At 47.1% G+C, this 19,813-nt stretch overlaps 1 protein-coding gene across 6 annotated transcripts in view; it reads right to left on the reverse strand.

Annotated features, from left to right (window-relative positions):
• The window catches only part of LOC144719915 (dual specificity calcium/calmodulin-dependent 3',5'-cyclic nucleotide phosphodiesterase 1A-like), a 201,167-nt gene that overhangs the window by 39,587 nt on the left and 141,767 nt on the right, over positions 1-19,813 (reverse strand). For all 6 annotated transcript variants that reach the window (XM_078596249.1, XM_078596268.1, XM_078596258.1 and 3 more), the window contains 4 exons: positions 8,264-8,377; positions 4,958-5,140; positions 3,305-3,371; positions 668-784 (listed from right to left, as the gene is read on the reverse strand). In XM_078596249.1, coding sequence (XP_078452375.1) covers positions 668-784; positions 3,305-3,371; positions 4,958-5,140; positions 8,264-8,377 — 481 coding nt within the window. The remainder of the gene's footprint in view (positions 1-667; positions 785-3,304; positions 3,372-4,957; positions 5,141-8,263; positions 8,378-19,813) is intronic.

Genomic DNA, 19,813 nt, shown 5'->3' on the forward strand with positions numbered 1-19,813 from the left:
TTATAACCATCTGAAAACCTATGGAGACCAGCAGTATCTTTTTCAATGGGCATCTAGGGTTAAGTAAATCTTATCTGAAGGTGTGCTGGACCTCCCTTAGAGGGTGGTAATGTTACCGAGTAGTAGCATTGTTAGCTGCTTGTTGCAGAGGGTTGCAGTTCAAACCCGGTGGGCCGCCCTGGTAAATACTGCAGGCGTATGAAACAAAATTAAGTGCCGTGTGCTTCGCACTGGACGTTCAAGATCCCATTATTCGGGGCTGCATGTCCCTTCTAGCCACTCTCCCCCTCTCTCAAGTCAACCCTTGATCACGAGCAGCCTCTCTATGGCAACGCACCATCATCGATTTTTATTTGACCAGGTGAAAGCCCACTGAGCTATTCGCTCTTTTTCAGAAGCGACCTGGCCACAAATGATAGCCCAACTAAGTGGCTTATCATCACGTGGCCATTCACAGCAGCCAAATAATCGAAACACTAAATATGGAGGGATAAACCCAGAGGACCCGGAGAAAAATCCACGCGGCCATGGGGAGAGAAAGGGAGAGACACGGCAAACTCCAAATATACAGCAGGCGTCAGGGTCGGGATCGAAGCCACGACCTCCTGCAAACCTGCTGCAAACCAGGCGATGGGAGATAACATCTGTTCAACGTGGCGTCCCCCACCTTGTATCTCGAGATGAGCTCGTATCTCGTGAGCAGCTCGTGCATGACGAACTTGAGTGCGTGTTCTCCACTCGCCTCGTTCAGCACAAACACGTCGAACGACCACTTGTTCACGTCCTGCGGAGCACGAGGGAATACCCGGTGGAAGGTTGCTCGGTGTGGAGCTTAGCACTTAATGTCAAATGACGCGTGATTATTTTTATTCGTAGGATTTTCATTTGCTTCCCTTTTCCCCTTCTCTCTTCCTCCCTCCCCTGACTCCTTTTCTTCCCACAGTGTGTTAGTTATCCATAATAGAGGTTCTTTTTGGTTTAGATCATGTAAATATAAATGTGTCGTTAAACCCGCCACTACCCGACACAAGCCAATTAGGCTTGTCACGTGAACAAAACTTGCCAATTAGATACTAGTTCAGCACACCGGTGTGTGCGTGTGTGTTGGAGAGTAAACCCACAACATTTACAATTCGAGTTCGATGTTTCACCTGTAATTACAACTAGCCTCATTCGGCGACAGCCAGAATTGGCTGTGTCGGGTGGTTGCGGGTTCAATGACACATTTTTTATTTACGCTATCTAACCCAACAATAAAACCCACCTCTTTTATAGATGACATTGGTCGTGGAAGCCTACGTGTTAAACCAGGATGTTAGTTACGTCTCCCCTTACCCCTTTCCCCTCCCCGTAATAAACCTTCATCTCCGCTGCAGGTGGTTCCCACTTGGGTGGTGGCAGCGAGTCCAAGTTCCCCCCACTCCGAACCTCCCCCACACCACCCCTGCTTCGTGAGGTCCCGTCGCACCCAAATCGGGCTGCTGTACCTGCATTTGCGATCGGCGTATTGTCGCGGGCTCGCGGTCTGTCGCAATTCATACCCGATAATTTGGCACTCGAGCTTAATTCAGTGTTCAAACTCCATTTAATTTCCGCTTCGATGACCGTACGAGCGGGGGTGTACGAGCACCCTCTTTGATTTTTTTTCATCCTCGCATATTACGTTCCGATTGTCTCATCAGCGTCACGTCGCTTGGTTAAGCCATTTTAATTTGGAGCTTTCTTGTTCGAGAACGTCCTTTGGAGGGACACATCACAAAAGTACTTCTGAATTCGCTTAAAAATATATTTTGTGAGCATTAAGCCATGCACCATCGCACGGACCCTACTGTTGACGTATTTGTCATGATGGCAGCCAAACTGAATGTTTGTCCTCATCGCTTGAACATGTCATATTAAGTGGAATACAGATAGTCCCCGAGTTACGATGGTCCGACTTACGATATTTCGATCTTACGATGGCGATAGCGATACGACAAAGTTGTTAAATATTTTAAATTTCGCGCGGCAGGCAAACGCAGCAGCGTACGAGGTACGATACTGTACGTTGGGACGCTGCTGGGATGCCTCACTCTCAGGGATTTCATTTTAAGGTTACCACGATACGATACGTTCAATGCATGTTAAACGTTTTTTTTTTATAGCAGATAAGATTGTTTACTGAAAAACTTTCTATTAAATTGCAGTTCATATAGGTAGGCTAAGAATTTACCTTGTCTTTTTACTTTACATTTTACTGTGCAATACAGTATTGTAATTAATTAATTAATACATACAGTATATAGTTTATACAGTACGGTACTGTAAATTGCTCTGTTTTGCTAAACTATCACCATTCTTTAAGACTCCTGGGTAGGCGAGGCCATCTTCGACTCACGATATTTTTGACTTACGATGGGGTCGTCTTAACGCATCTCCATTGTAAGTAGAGGACTACCTGTACTAGATCTCATATGGAAGTTTTGTTGTACAATCGTTGACTGGGTTGAGACCATCAACTCGCTACTCTAAAGACCGCGGTTTATTTCCCACTGCTCTTCCCCCTTCTTTCATCTCCTTCAACTCCTCCATAAACACATTCCTGCGGAGGGAGCTGGTAGGAACGTTGGGTTGCTCGGTCAATGGCCAGGGTCAACGGCGTCGTGGTGTATTCCGCAAATATACCCGACTGTGAGGGCGGGCACAAGCCGGCGTGAGTAGGTGAAACGTTGAGTTTTATATGGGCACCACGGGGTGACCAGCCCCGTCCCACCCAGCCCCACCCCTCCCACCCACCCCCCATCCAGCCCCACCCTCCCCAACCAGCCCCTCCCCACCCTCCCCTCCCCAACTCACCCCTCCCCACCCTCCCCACCCAGCCCCTCCCCACCCTCCCCTCTCCACCCAGCCCCACCCCTCCCATTTTTGGATGCACGACAGACGGACGGACACAATAATCCCCTGTGGGCTGGTGGAACCAGGTGGTTCCTACCAGTAATAGACTGCTCTCGATCGACCCCCCTACCACGGTAGGGCAGCGAGCCAGGACTCTCCCAATCAGTCCCTAATTTTGAGGGTGTATCGCTCCGGGTTTATTCCATGTTATTTGCTGTTTTTCCCCCCTCTCTGAAATCTACTTTGCATTCTATATTCTTGAATAAAAAAATAAATAAATGTAAAAAAGAACCCAGTTTATCTGGATTCCAAGTCCAGATGTCTCAGTGGTGTCAGGTGACTTCTCTGCCTTGATATTAGCCTCCCCCCCCGCCTTCTCCTCCTCAGCCACCTGTCCACCTTGTCCATCACGTGTGAGGGCCCAACTTGCCTTCAGTGCCACCAGAACGTTCGGTGGATAGCTGAGGCCGACCATGTTGGATGTGCGCCGGTACATCCTGCGCACGTAAAAAGAAGACACAAACGCTTGCGGTATTCACACAGTTTGCAAAAAAGGTGATATGCTTCTGCAACTAATTTGTTCTGGCATATGCGTTATTTATTTATTAGTATTATTCTCGCTGTGCTCAATAGAGCCAATTATGAAGTGATCATGATTGAATGTAATTTTTAAAAATAAATTGGAAATACATTCCATGCACAATGGTGCACAAATGTTACAGATTAAACATTATTCATGGGTAGACACTGACGTGAACGTTGATTTGTGTGGCCTCTAATGTAATGAAAGTGTATCAACAACGTGAATAAGAATATGCTGCTTTTGCAGAAAAAACAACCGCACGGAACTGCAAAGCCCCGACTTAGGCATTGCCGGCGTTCGGCAGTACAGACAAATAAATGTGAAAACGGTTTGAACATAAGTCGCCAGGTGTGCATAGCATACAACTGTCCCGCACCTCCATTAGCACGGTTGGCTACGTTCGGTGCGAAAGAAGTTTAACATACAACAAATAAACACAAAGTATATAATGACTACAGCTGTACGATTTTGGAATTAATAATTTGTCTCATTTATTCATCTATCAGGGAAATCCTCACTAGGTCTCCTTTCAAAAGAGACTCCTACTCAGGCGAATCATACATTGACGCATTTGGCAAATCACATATTATTGAGTGACAGGGATATGGGAGGAAGCTGCAGAATCCGCAGAAAACCCACCACGCATACGCATGAATAATACTCAAACGTCCGCACAGTGAAATCAGGAATGCCCTTTGTTGTGCTGCCATTTCCAAACCACTTCGCAGTCCATTGCATTTGGGAATTCCTCAAAGCTCTGCGTGATCCACAAACCCTTGCCTCCAAAATGCTGAATCACAGACATGAGCCACCGCACTTGAATACATTCAAGTTAATTCACAGATAGACATTAGGGTTGCTCATGTGGGGCAAGGGTTGCTCACAAGTCCCTATGTATGGTGTGGTCAGCACCACGCCTAGCAACCATTGTCACCTGATTTCCAATGTTTACACAACACACCGTGTACTAATTTAAAGCTGAGTCGACCTAGGGGAGGCCCCAAGACCGGTTCAGATATTTGCCGCTGATGTTGTCCGTGGGTGAGGATTGAAGCCAGGTTGTCGGGTTTGTGGGCGACATTGTGGCGAGATGTTAATTACCTCGCCTGGTATACAGGAGGTCGTGGGTTCGATCGCGACCCTGACACCTGTATATTTGGAGTTTGCATGTTCTCCCTGTGGTCGCGTAGATTTTTCTCCAGGTCCTCTGGGTTTTCCCCTCCACATTTAGAATCAACATGTATTTGGAGTTTTTGGCTGCTATAAATTTCCATGCGATAACCCACTTCGTTGAACTGTCATTTAGGGCCAGGTCACCTCTTAAAAAGACAGATCTATGTATGTTCAACTTCTTTCGTACCGTACGTAGCCAACCGTGCTAATCGGAGCTATACAGCTCAGTGAGCCTTACCTGGTACAATAAAAAAAGTGTTTAATAATTTAGCTTAGTAGTACCGTAGTGCGGTAACCCACTGCGCTGTCCGTACGCTCCCGACGCACCTCTCCACGAAGATGCCCGCCTGCACGGCGTGCACGATGCTGCGGAAGCGGGGCTTGTCCTCCGGCCGGCGCGCCGTGACGCCCATGCGGCGCGTGAAGGTGGACGCGAGCCAGTCCCGCACCTCGGCCGGCACGGCCTCCGAGCTGATGTCGCCCAGCTCATCCTCCGAGTCGAGCAGCCGTCTGCACGAAGGGCGCGCATGCGCGGCATCGCGAACGTGACAACCGACGCTCTCGAAGGGTGGTCCCCCGGGCGTCGTTACGGGGTCCCACAAAAAGGCCAAAGGGCCCAAAGGGAGTCCCCGCTGCCTTTATCCCCACACCAGCAACCACCAATGCTTTTCCACGCACATCCCTCACTGGTCTGGCTTCCACCACTGGTGGTGCATTTCCAGGTCTCCCTTGCAAACCAAAGTTTTTGCTGAATGCCATCGGCTTTTACCCAGTGGCATAGCTATTAAGTGCACAGGTGGTAGGTGTGGGTCTATTTTTTCGTGTTACATTTTATTAAGACATTTACGCACGTTAATGTACGTAGTATATGCGTACGAACATTAACTTTATTTACCACCAAGCGGAAGCATGCGGGCTGCAGGAGCTGTGGGTGCCCGGTTACGAAGAGCGGCGGAAATTGGACTAGGGACCCCATGTGATTATTTGCACCAGGGAAGGGCATTTGCCATCTACACTCCACCACTGCCTCCACTTGGTTGTGAATGAAATTCGCAATATTTATAAATCTTCTCTGTACAATTTATCTTTGCGGGCGGTTTGTTTTATTTTGCGAGTGGTTGGAATTACATTTTCTCAGTCGGTGTTAGCGCTGAGGTTCGTGACGCGTTCCTTTTCATTCCTGTTTCTCTGTGCCCCCCTATGCCGTTCCCGTTCTGCTGTGAAGTGCACTGATGCCCACTTTATTGAGGGCGACATTGGCATGTAAAATAAAAATGTATTGATCAACACCATCGTCTTGCACTAAAGCAATATGGAAAATTGGCCTCTGACCAGCGCTCACTGCAAAGTGAGCAAGTGAGACTTTTATGACTGATGTCGAGGGCCCTCAGTCCAACAGCAGAGGAGAACCACTCACATATATTAATCGACAATGTAAAAATAATATTGATAATAACATAAAATTATGGCCTTTATGTACTTAAGAAAGCCTCACAGAGTCTAATGGGTCTTTTTCGGGAGTTTCTTGCATTGGGATGTTAAGAAAATTGAGGCCTCCCCAAGCGATGTCAGTCATTAGGGTTGTTCGACCATATTTCACTACACTGGTCAGTAAAGGTGGCTAATGTGGGGACGGGGGTGGGGTCACAGTACTGACTGATGTATCGCCCTTCATTGATCTGAGCCATGGCAAAGGAAATTGAGCTCAGATCGCTGGCTTAATAACGCAGAGCGTGAATCACTGTGCGGCCACTCCATTTCCTTACCTCTCTACGTCTTCGTAAAGTCACAAGATTACAAAAAAGACTTACGTAATGTGAACTTAGGGTGTGCGCAGTAGTGATAGAAATGTCGGTACACTCTGTATGCTGCTGGTCGATGCTGTCCCCTTACACGACGTATGTCCACACACACACACGCACACGTGTCCTTGACTTCAGCCCTGCCTAACCCGCGTGGCCTGTATTGATTAAGTGCTACCACAGAGAGTTGATGCTCAAGTCAAAAAAACAAATATTGTTACCAAAGCAACTCGTGCTCTGTTTGTCTGTGTTACGGGGAAGGCAGCTGCGTGTGGCGTGAGCTACTGCCGCCGCGCTGCAAGGAGAACGGCGGAGAGGTTACTGCGTTCACACCTTGTCTAAATTTTTTGCCCAAAGACGCATGTCACGGTGACTTGCCCTGTACATGAAGCACATTTTGTTGTTACGTGCGCGTGCGCATTGTAACGCATGGGCAGACATCGTCTGCGGAGTATACCTTCGTGTTGATTTGAAGCTTTCGCGACTGCGGGAATCTATACTCTATGGTTCTTTCGGGAAAGTCACGTAGATAGAAGAAAACATAATAAAAGAACACGACGTTTCGGTGGCAACACAAAGCGTCCGTCATCAGGTAGAACCAACACCTCGGCGGTAGCGGATCATTGTTTCAACGCCCACATGACATTGTGTTGTCCGAGACCAACGTGCTCTGCAAACCCTCGGGCTACCATCAGAGATTTGTTCACGAAGCCATCCAGATATACAAACACAGACAAAGCTTTAATCGAGAAGATGGATTCAGATTGAGCAATCATTGGAAGGACGTGATAAGCCACGTCAAGTTTTAACTGCTGTGATTCTCACTCTTACACCCACGCTGTTTTTGTCTACTAATTCAAGCTCATTGACATGCCAATTTCTCCAGCCCCCACCAATCCCTGCATGCCACAAACCCTCCCCCCTATCCCCCCCGTGAACCCCTGCAGCCACGACTCTACAAAACCCCAACCCCCAACCCCCCCCTTCCCCCCCCCCCTCCCGTACCTATATAAAGCCACAACAGCAGATCATTCTTTCTCACCTGCGACCGAAACGTGACTTTACCGAAAGAACCAGAGAGTCTACCTTCGTGTGTATGCCAACAGTGATCATCCTATGGACAATCCGGCTTGCATCATGGGAATGTGGAATTTCCACCGGTGGCTTAGGATTGCCGATGCAGAAGAAGAGTGCCATCCGAATGCTCGTTTGAGGATGACACTTTGACTCTGATATTCCCAAATCATAACTCATTCAGCATGCCTGTTCATTCTGCGTGCTCGCGTGCATTATTCAAGCTGATGCAGACAGGATGCGTGGTTGATGCGTGTATGGTGATGTCTCAGTGTGCACGTGTTGATGTGCTCGGTTGTGCATGTTGACGTCCGTGTGCGTGTTGACACGTCGGTGCGTGTGCGTCGATGTATGGATGCGCATGTGCTGGGTTCTGCTTACCGACGTATCGGTGTGCGCGTGCTGCTGTGTGAGTATGTGCGCGTGCTGCTGCGTGAGTGTGTTGCTGCTGCGTGTGTGTGTGCTGCTGCGTGTGTGTGTGCTGCTGCGTGAGTGTGTGCTACTGCGTGAGTGTGCTGCTGCGTGTGTGTGTGCTGCGTGTGTGTGTGTGCTGCTGCGTGAGTGTGTGCTACTGCGTGAGTGTGTGCTGCTGCGTGTGCTGCTGCGTGTGTGTGTGCTGCGTGTGTGTGTGCTGCTGCGTGTGTGCTGCAGCGTGAGTGTGTGCTACTGCGTGAGTGTGTGCTGCTGCGTGTGTGTGTGCTGCTGCGTGAGTATGTGCGCGTGGATGTATTGACGCGCGAGTGTTGCCGTGGGGCACCTGGTCTCGTCTATGTAGAGAGCTTCGAGCACAGAGGCCGCGTACTCGATGTTCCTGCGGAGTTCGGCCACGGGCAGCTCGCCCTTCTCCAGCTGTTTCACCAGGCAGCGGAGCCTGGGCACACGCAGAGGACGGGACAGAGGGAGACGAGAGTTCATACACAAATAAAGAGCCCCCGTATAGCCTGGACACACACTTTTGGGACAAGTGCTGTTAGCGAGCAGCACCTATGAAGGCCGGCACGGCACACAAGGGTCGCCAGCAGTATGCCCGGCCTCCTTTGTCTCTCGAGTGGCGATGTTTACGCATCGCACGATGTCCTCATTTGTGGCAGGGTTTGGCTCTATGACCGTTTTAGCGGGTCAACGTGTCTGTGTTTGTGGAGTGGAGGGGTTGATGAGTTAGGAGGGATTTGAGTTTCGGCATCACTCCTGTGCATGTGCAATGAATATAGTTTCTTATACAAATGAAATGAACGTATGGATGTGCGCGCTCAATGGTAAAACATGTGCATTGTGGGCATTTGGCAGGGAAGGTTACAATTCATACAGCATCCCGCCCACCCACACCAAACGTTAAAGTTAAATCATAACGTCGACACAGGAAAATGAACGGCTATTGAGAGGACTAATGAAACAATTATACATGTCGCTTGTTCTTCAGCACTAACTCAGGAGCTGAATTAATGGCTTCGCCATTCTGCAGTGACACATTTGAAGAATGGCTTCCGTTGAGATGGGCTTTTATGTACAGATCACACAAAAAAGATGTTTATAAAAAAAAAAGCATTGGGAAATTAGTACAATCTCTCATCCCCTGAATCACTTGGAGATATCCAATATGAACTTAAGGTGTTAAATTAATAAGGCATGCAAACTGAATAGATTATTGGACACGGAATGACGCGGATGACAGGGTAATATGAATTGCATTAATGCAGTGGACACACGCATAACCAACACACAGCCACGCACTGTGTTGCTTCACAACTCGCACACGAACCCTGCTTCAGATCAGTGGTGACTCGACGAACGACTTATGACCAAAGGAGAGACGTAGCAGACCTGCAGGGACAGATAGGCAGCGCTGCAGACACTGAACACCACACAGCCCAGTGACCGGTTGCGTAAAAGACCTCAAGTGTAAATGTCTCCTTGCGAATAATTAAATAGGAAACTAATTCAAAGCTTCATCGACGTTTTCTTGGTTCTTTCGGTAAAGTCACATAGAAGGGAAATAATAAAATAATAAAAATAAAACATAATAAAATAATTCTCACGACGTTTCGGCCACAACGCAAGCAGCCATCCTCATTCAGACGCTGTCTTTCCGACAGCCCTGTTCTTCACCTGAGGACGGCTGCTTGCGTTGTGGCCGAAACCTCGTGAGAATTATTTTATTATGTTTTATTTTTATTATTTTATTATTTCCCTTCTACGTGACTTTACCGAAAGAACCAAGAAGATGAATCCCTGCAGTCACGAAAGCTTTAATTCGAAATTTCACCGACGTTCTTTTATGCCGCCGACAACAGAATTACGTGCCATTACTGATTCTGAATGAAACAATAGAACCCTCAAATTTGCTAGACATTTGGTGGCAATTGCTACACAGTGCTCGTACAACAATAACCATAACGATTTACAGCCCTTTGGCAATCCACTGCTGGATGTAAGCTTTACCACACTGTGCTGGTCATGCTATTTTATGTTGCCATACCATGCGGGTCAATGCAGGTTCGTCAAGGCGGGGGGGAGGGGGGGCTCCCAACACTGTTTCAGACATCACTTGCCCCTGATCTCAGTTGTGGCCAGCAAACCAATCTCACTCCACTGCACAAGAACATTAAATGAAGGTGGCCTTCACAGCTAATCAGTTACATTTTCAATTGGAATATTCAACATCAATCATCGACCCCTATTGCAAAACACCTTGGCAGGACCCTCCTGAAAAGAGGTGTGAGACTCAGTGAGGCTTTTCTGGGTGGGTAAAAAAAAACGTGATTGAAGAAAAGAAGGGAAAAACATTAAAAATTGGTCGTAAAAAGACATAAAGTACAAATACAAATTACAGTATTAAATGCTAGTTTATAAATGAATTTACTTTAAATTATCTCATCACTTTAACTCAACAACAACAACAACCGCCATTCGCCACTAAGTGGCGGTGACGTCACCACGACGCTTGTGCCAGGCCATGTGCACCCTGAGGCCACGTGAAGTGTCGAACGCCCGCTGGCAGGAGGTCACGGGGCAGACCCAGGTGCCACGGGTCGACTGACCGAGATGACCGAGATGACTGGCTGATGCACCACCTGTGCCCCCTACTGTGCCAACTTGCTGTGCTTTAGCCACCCGGCGCTCCGCTCGTTGTTGTGAGCGTCGCTCCTCCGCCCTCCGTTGTTGTTGGAGGGCGACTGCCTCCAACTGCCCAGTAGCGTCCTTCACGAGCCTCCTCCACTGAGGCCGATCTTGACACCGCTGGTACCAGTCATCGGCAAGTCCACTCAGCTCCACATCCTCCTGTACCACATCACTCCATCTCTTCTCTAGCCCGTGCCGCGCCCGTTTAGCCCCCTCGATCCGGCCGAACAAAAGCTGTTTAGGCATGCGGTGGCTGGGCATGCGGGCTACATGACCCAGCCAACGCAGCCTTGCCTGCCGGAGGAGCTCACTGATGGGACTTTGCCCAGATCTTTCAAGGACTTGTGAGCTCCTCACACAATCCAGCCTGGTTAAACCCAGGATGGATCGTAGGCAGGCCAGCCTAAATGTTTCCAACCGGCGAAGATGCTCCACTAGGGGGGTCCACGTTTCGCAAGCGTAGAGAAGGGAGGGAATGACCGTGGCCGAGAAGACCTGAAGCTTCGTGCGGAGCGACAGACCAGGTAGGTTCCACACAGCGTTACGCAACCGATGAAAAGATATTGCCGCTCGACTGATTCGGAGTGAGACCTCTGCTGATAAACTGGAGCCGGTCATAAGCACACTGCCCAGGTATGGGAAACTCTCCACTCTCTCCACAACTGCCCCATCACCGATTGGGAGTTGTGGGGGTGGAGTGCCCGATGGTACAAAATACCCAGGCAGGTGCTTAGTTTTGGTGGGGCTGATGGTAAGGCCCCACCTCTTAGTGGCACACTCCAGTCTCAGCAGCAGCGTCTCCAACTCCTCTTCTGAATGAGCAGCTATTACCAAATCATCGGCATACATAACGTGGTTGACCAATAGGGAGCCATCCCTTGATCGCACCCGGGCGTCGATCAGCCTCCCATTATATCTGTACCAAATAGTAATTCCCCCGGTACAGCTATTGAAGGCTTCACGAACTACGCAGTCGAAATAGATGTTAAATAATGTGGGAGCCAGAGGACATCCCTGTCGCACCCCAAGGTGTACAGGGAAAGGCTCCGACTCCCGGCCACGTAGTTTTACCCGGGCCCGCTCACCATCATGAAGGTCCTTAATGATCGTGAGCAGAGGGTCAGGGATTCCGAAAGCACGAAGAACAACCCAGAGCCCAGTCCTACTGATGGTATCATAGGCCTTGACCAGGTCAATAAAGCAGAGATGTAGGTCTTTTTGGAATTCCCTACACCTCTGCTGTAGCAGACGGACAGAAAATATGGCATCTGTGCAGGACCGCCCTTTCCTGAAACCGCATTGGGGCTCCGCAAGCCTCTCCTCAGCGTGCCTAGCAAGGCGATGTTGAATAATCCTTGCCAGGACCTTACCCGGCACACTGAGGAGTGAGATGCCCCTGTAGTTGTTACAGTCGGTACGGTCCCCCTTCTTAAAGAGGGGGACCACCAGGGCATCCTTCCAGTCCTGCGGAACCCGTCCAGTGGTCCAGACTGTTGTTATGATGTCATATAGGGCAGTCTGTGCACAAACGCCACCCTCCCTCAGCATTTCGCTTTAACTCGATCACTTTCTCACAGTCGTGCAGAGTTCCAGATGCGATTCGTGGATCGCAAGTTTGTGAATAGCGAGGGAACACTGGAAGGTAAAAGCAGCTCGTCACAGGAAGGACACGAGTCCAAATCCCTGGCTCATATTACGCAGCGCTTTCTCTAAAACACCAGCTGGGAAATAGTCGTCTCATCGCACTTACCAACGCCGCTCATAGTTGAAGTAAATGTGCAGGAAATTACGTTTCAAATCTCATGGTGATGATATTTTAAAAGTAAAATGCAGGCTTGTATAACAATGTATATGTTTTACTATTAACATCAGATCAATTTGTTTCTACCTTCGTGTTCCACAGAAATGTTATAGTTAGGGGGCTAAGTCCTATATTTATTACCTTCTTATCTGCCTAGGAGGGGGAAGATTGCCCTTTTTACGCCCCCACGATGCCACCGATGTCATGGATGCGCTGAGAGGACTCGAGGTGAGACCCACGGGCTCATGGCACTATACCTCCCTACTTCTGTGTTTGTGAAATACATTGGGTCAAATAAATCGTTGCCCATTTGCCCTCATTAGGTGATCAAGGTAATTTTTTTCATTTTTAAGGCGGGTAGTGTATTCAAAGCACATGCAAATGCGATTACAAATGAGCAAACCGTGCATTCATCTTTCAAGTGAAGAATGCAAAGTGAAGTGCTCGATATCCAATTTGCAGGTGAATGGCCAGGGCATATTGACGAGGCTATGTGGACTCTGTCAAAATGCTCCTTACTACGGGGGACATATGAACTGACTATTGCAGTTTTTTGGTATTTTCTCGTTTAAAAAAACATCTTTCTGGAGACATGCGAATACATTTTTCACAGAGAGAGAGAGTTTTCATCAGTCGATTTATATCAATATTTTGCAGCAGATGCAAAGGGCTGTGAAATTGTTTGACCACGAAAATGGAAATTACCCTACATTTTCCACTTCATTCCTCTTATCGACCTTCCCTTCTGACTCATGGCAACGCGCTGGCATGCATCCAGGCTGCGGCTACGGACTGCCCATCAAAGCACCCTCTGATGAGTAACCGCTTCAATAAAAAAGGTATATACCAACTATTAAGAATAGATATAAAAAACACATTTCCGGATCCTCTAGTTTTTCCTTCCACATTTAGAAACATCTATTTATATTATTTGGATTATTTAGCTGCTATACATTTACACATGATAAGCCACTATGTTGAGCTATCATTTATGGCCAAGTCACAGTAAGTTAATACCACAGTGGGCTCTTGTAAGATAAAAAAAAGTCTATTTTTATTTGTAGAAATGTGTTGTTGATTTGTTTACCTTTCCGATACTTCGCACTCCTATCGTAGCTTTGTATTGTTTGTTGTTGTAATGTTCTGACCCGCCCCTACTGGACATCTTTGAAAAATAACTTTATAGCTCATCGGATTCCACCAGTATAAATATATATTCTGATTCTGATCTCATGACAAAATATATACACATGTATAAAAATTAACCCGTAAAAACAAAGTTTTTCTCTCTAAATCCTTTATATGCGTGGCGGCTAGAGTCCTCTCGTCCTCTGGCTTGAGATGGCTGCCACCTATGGGTCAGATGATTGTCTGCCAGCATTAAGCAATTGGTAATTAAATATTTAACAATTTTTCCCTAAACAGTGTAAAATTGTGGAAATTTTTTTCCACGAAAATTAATTGTCACGCACAATGAGTCTGTGTGGAAAATGTCAGCTCGATTGGATCACGGGAAGTGGGTTAAAAAACGACCGAAAGATTTGCACGGTCGTAAGCAAGCAAGCAAGCACGCAAGCAAGCGAACTTAATATAAAGGATTTAAAAATGGAAACTGTTATGGGGAAAAAGATTCACTCAATTACAAATATTTTTTTTTTTCAGAAATACAAATGTATTGATGGGCTGCATTGACAATGGCACACAAGCCCAAATGAAAAACATCACCGGGTTCACCATGAACACCGTCTTTAAATGGAAACATGATTCATCATCGGTTTCTTTTGGGTAAGCTCATCAAGTAGTTATAATGCCAATGTTTTAACCCCAACCCTCCACAGCCCGACAGAGCCAATCAAATAACGTTGTCATGGCATCGGCAAATATGTCAATTGATTTGGTTATTTAGCAAAAACCAGAATGTACCGTATTTTACACGACATTTTATTGGAACTTTGTTGTCCTTCCCCGATGAACATGGTCGGCTATGTGCAGTGCAGAAGAAGTTCAACGTACGTATATACATTTACGCACGACAGCTGGGCTTTTGTTCACACCTGATGATGCTGGATGTAATCTCCGGCGAAACGTTGTGCAAACATTTTGCTCGCTTTTCAACGTTCCTCCTGGTTTTAGTTGAAAAAGCCAAATTCATTGGCACATGTACCCACGGCGTGGCAACGTGAAATTGGCTGGCTCTGTCGGGTGGCGGAGGGTTTTAGATGAGAGATTTGGCGTTATACCTACACGATGATCTCACCCAAAGGAATAAACTAATCATGAATCATATCGGTCGTGAAAGCCTATGTAGGCAATGAAAGAGAAACATAAAATAGAGGCTAAAGTGTCGGGCAAAGGCTCTTCTTGTTCACAATGGACCTTGCTTCACTTATTGACATTGAGCGAAGAAAGCTGGTTAGTTATTTTATGTTCTAAGACATTATTAACGACGGGAAAGGGGGGGGCGAGATTTTTGCCGATGTGTTTGTTCACAAACAACAATTTTTAGTGGGTTTTAGATGTAGGAGGACACTGAAGTGCTTGGAGAAAATCTATGCACACATGGAGAGAGAAAACCTCCCATACAGCACAGTGATCATAATCCTACTTATTGTACTGCCTCCTACTCCAATATCCTTGTTCGGCTGGTTAATTATTCATGCCCATCACCGTGATTGCATCCCTGAGTAATTCACCAATTGAATAGTCACACTGCTAACAGTGGCTCGTAAAAATACCTGAACCGAAGCACAAAAGGCACTTCCTAAAATGTGACACCGAAACCAAAACGAGCTTTCGCGGATTTCAGTTGACCCTAACGATGAGCAAAGCTCCTGGGACAACCCATGCCACAAAGAGCGAATGTAGGATGATAAATTAATCCTACCATCCCGAGATATACAAGTGTTGCCCTCTTAAAGCCCCGGTCTATCAACAGGGCTGTGTGTGTGTGTGCGTGTGCCAACAATCTACGCATTTCACAAGTAGTGACTAATCCCATATCTGCATTTCCCATAAATATGCTAAATTCCTCTTGATATGCAAATTATTTTGTCAAGGTGCTCTTCCCCCTCCAACGAAGCTTAAATATACGCTCCTAGCCTGGGGTGTTTCATTCAGACGCTGTCTTCCCGATAGACCTGTTCTTCACCTGAGGACGGCTGCTTGCGTTGTGGCCGAAACGTCGTAAGAATTATTTTATCATGTTTTATTTTTATTATTTTATTATTTCCCTTCTACGTGACTTTACCGAAAGAACCAAGAAGATGAATCCCTGCAGTCACGAATGCTTTAAATCGAAATAAAATCTTAAAGCCGTTTGCTGAAAGTCATCACTGTCGGCGGGGAGAGACTCTCTGTATGGAGACACATTTCAAGTCTGAAAATACCATACTCTTTGGTTATTTCGGTAAAGTCACGTAGGTATAAAATAAAATAAATTAAATCACGACATTGTTTCTTGCTGTGGTTGTCCCTCCTGACGACGGACGCTTGTGTTGCGCCCGAACCGTCGTGATTTAATGTATTATATTTTATACCTACGTGACTTTACCGAAAGAACCAAAGAGCATGGATCCCTGCAGTCACAAAAACTTCAAATCTAGATTCAAGTCTAGATCTGAAAATACCCTTGCTGATACAGGCCGACTGTGTGGAGACATCCTTATAAAGCATCTCGCTAAGGACGGTTGACTTTCAGAAGGGATGCATATGTGGAGACACTCTTAAGGACTTCACCGATACAGGCTGACGCTCTGCAAAGTTTGCGTGCATGTGAAGACACTCGAAAGCCATTCGCTGAGATGGGATCATTGTGTGTGCACATTCGAGATTGGTTTGTGGAGGGCTGCCCATCAGCAGGGATCACGTGTGCGCGTGTGTGTGTGTGCGGAGAACACTCGATCGTTGCATTCAAAACAAAGGCTCGATTCTCTCGCCTCGCCACTCCGCACTCCTCTGCCTGTCCACCCCCTTAGCCCCCCCCCCCCCACATAGCTGCCCCTCCCCTAGTCCCACCCCTGCACACACTTCGCGAAAACCCACGTGCCGAATGCACGCACCACTTTCTAACGCCATTATATGGATGCATATTGTTATTATACGTATTATAACACCCTTCATTTATCCATAAAAGCGTCACTGAATCTGAATGCCTCCCTTTTCAGGAGGGCCCCTGCATTGGGATGTTTGGTCAATTCCAATCACCGGTGTTGTGCTTCATGTAGGAGGTTACTGGAGCACCAAGGTGAAATCTGTCACGAAATAGATTCTTGAGCACTGTTGCCCCCTCTCTAAAACCCCATCAGTGGGTACCACAGTGGCGAGATGTTAGCTACCTCGCCTGGTATACAGGAGGTCGTGGGTTCACAGGACGTGGACAAGTCGTCGTTCGACGTGGTCGTGCTGGACGAGGCGAGTGGAGAACACGCACTCAAGTTCGTCATGCACGAGCTGCTCAAGAGATACGAGCTCATCTCGGGATACAAGTTGGGGGACGCCTCGCTGAACAGATGTTATCTCCCATCGCCTGGTTTGCAGGAGGTCGTGGCTTCAATTCCGACCCTGACGCCTACTGCATACTCTTTGGTTCTTTCGGTAAAGTCACGTAGGTGAAAATAGTAATAATGTTGCTAATGGGTTTCTTAGCATGTTTGAGGATAGTGGCAATTTCAGCTCTAGCAACGTCTGTTTGGATGTGTCCTCAGCCTTTGAGGGCTACATCGACCTTGGAGATTATATCCTCCACTGGGATATGTGACTTTACCGAAAGAACCAAAGAGTATGGATCCTTGCAGTCACAAAAACTTCAAATCTAGCCTACTGCATATTTGGAGTTTATGTGTCTCTCTCCCTGTGGTGGCGTGGATTTTTCCCCAGATCCTCTGGTTTTCTCCTCCACCTTTAGAATCAACACGCGTTTAGAGTATTTGGCTGCGATACATTTCTATGTGAAATAGCCACTTCGTTAGGCTGTGGCCGGGTCGCTTCTGAAAAAGAGCAATATGGCTCAGTAGGCCTTACCTGCTCAAATAAAACGAGTGTAAAAAGTAGTAGTATGTTAATCATCTTTCCCCTCATCCTTCCTTCCCCATAAAAGCTTCCAGGTTCTCGCTCGTGGTCCTCACTTTGGTGGGGAAGAGAGAGCCAGAATCCCCCCCCCCCAACCTCCCCTTGTCAAGCCCCCGGCGCGTGATTGCTGAGTTTTCGCTTGCAGAGTTTCTGTCCCCCCCCCCTTTGCTGTTTCTGTCAACATTAAGGGTACCTCAATGCCCAAACTAAAACTAAAATAAACATTTATTTGTATTTTACCAGGTAAGGCCCACTGAGCTATATATAAATTTATTCAGAAGCGACTTGGCTATTACAAAATTATAGCCCAACGAAGTGGCTTATCATGTCGAAATTTATATCAGGCAAATACTCTCAACGCATGTTTCTAAATGTGGAGGGAGAAACCGGAGAACCCCGAGAAAAATCCACGTGACCACGGGGAGAACATGCAGACCATTGTATTCCCAGGCAGTCTCCCATAATTATACTTATACGGCTTAAAATACCTGCTTAGCTTTAAAGATGCATTCAAAATAATTTGATACGATGAAATATATATACATTTTGAGAAAAATGTGGAGGCAGATTCATATTTTGACAAAGCAGCATCAATCACCTTTCAATTGCGGATTAATAATATAATTTGGCAAAGCGCACTAAATGTCTCGATTTGACAATGTGATTACGTCAGACAGTAGAGATCAATACAGCACAATATATGACTTCATGTATACATATTTGTTTGCATTTTATTGACCCCCATCGCTCGACACCGAATGACACAATAAAGAAGCATGGTTGCCATTACTGGTGCCCTCTTGAAACCGCATCTACAGTGCAACAGCCACATGATTAAGGATCAAGCGGCGTCTTAATTAGCGCAGATTCATGCGTTTCAAATGCACCGTGAGTGTACTTGCAATGGACCATACAATGCTTTTGAAACTAGATAACGAATGAGCACGTGTCGACGTGACATTAATGCTCAAAGCAGCAGGACCATCCACACACATCGGTGTGTATGCGTTAATTTCGTTTCACCGTTATAATATTTTGTAAACTTGTCAAAGTCCACGCTTTTCCCCCTTTCGTGAAAAGTACTGGGCACTGCTCCTCCCCATTGCAGGTTCTAAGCCGGACGTGGAAATTTCTCACACCAATTACGGGAAACAGCTTCTCTATGGGACAATGTAAGATGTATAACTTATTTTGCACCGTACATGGCCAACCGTGCTAATCGGAGGTGCGGGAAAGGACACCAAACTAAACACAAACGCACAGTGCTTCTTTTACCTGTGGTAGAGGGGAAGAGGGGGTAGTGATTCAGTGATTAGCACACTGCACTATGCACACATGCACCGATATTTCAATCCCAGCCACAGCTATCATCAGTGGTGAGTTCTATCCTCCACCGACATGCCTTTGCCAACCCACGCTGACCAGCATGGTGAAGTATGGTCAAACAAACACCATTACCAACAATGGCGTTGGCAAGACCATCATCCAAAAGATATTACTACCAGTTTTAAGTTGTTATATATTTTTTGCATTACGAATGAAAGTTAACATTAAGAAATGATGATTGTGTAGTGGCATTGTTGGGCGCGAGCTCACTAAGGGTCCTCCGGCTAGCGAGACCTAGGGAGGCTATTCTGACCCGACCCAGCCAAGGTCCTCGGCTCCGGCCCCAGGTCTTCAGGGTGGCTTCTTCGAGTCTTCGAGTGGACGACAACTGCCAGGCCCGTTCAGGATTCCGGCTTTTATCCACGGTCCAAGCTCAACTCCGCCCCTAGCCACGCCTTCCTTCTGGAACCTTCCCGAGGGCCCTGGAGTGTGACGTCATACCCCAACCCCCCTTCTTGTGAGTCTGGGGTCTGCACCCCTGGTCACGATGCTCCCTGGGGATTACCTCGTCCCAACGGCCCGACTTCATCTCTCCGGCTCAGCCTCTCTTCCGTCCCCTGTTGACACGGGGCCGGTACTACCGGCTAAGAGAAGTGGTGATCGCGCATTGCGCCCAACAATGCCACTACAATTGGACTGAGTCTGCCCTGCGCAGGATTTTTACTGGAAATCTAATGAGAGGGGTTCCTAATGCTCCGGGAAACTGAGCCTAGTACATGTACAGCGTGTTGTCAATTCACTGCTGGATGAGGGTTCTTCAGATGTCATACGAGTGACAGAGATTAGTGGACCATACTTCATCATGCTGGTAAGTGTGGGTTGGGGAAGATGGGGAGAATAGAAATGGGTTCATAGAATTACAGTACAATAATGGATTTTGATGCACTCACTGGCCTCCGAAATCGTGTTATATATCAACATAAAAGCGGGGCT

Source organism: Lampetra planeri, chromosome 1, assembly GCF_965212315.1.
Source record: "Lampetra planeri chromosome 1, kcLamPlan1.2.h2, whole genome shotgun sequence".
NCBI lineage: Eukaryota > Metazoa > Chordata > Hyperoartia > Petromyzontiformes > Petromyzontidae > Lampetra > Lampetra planeri.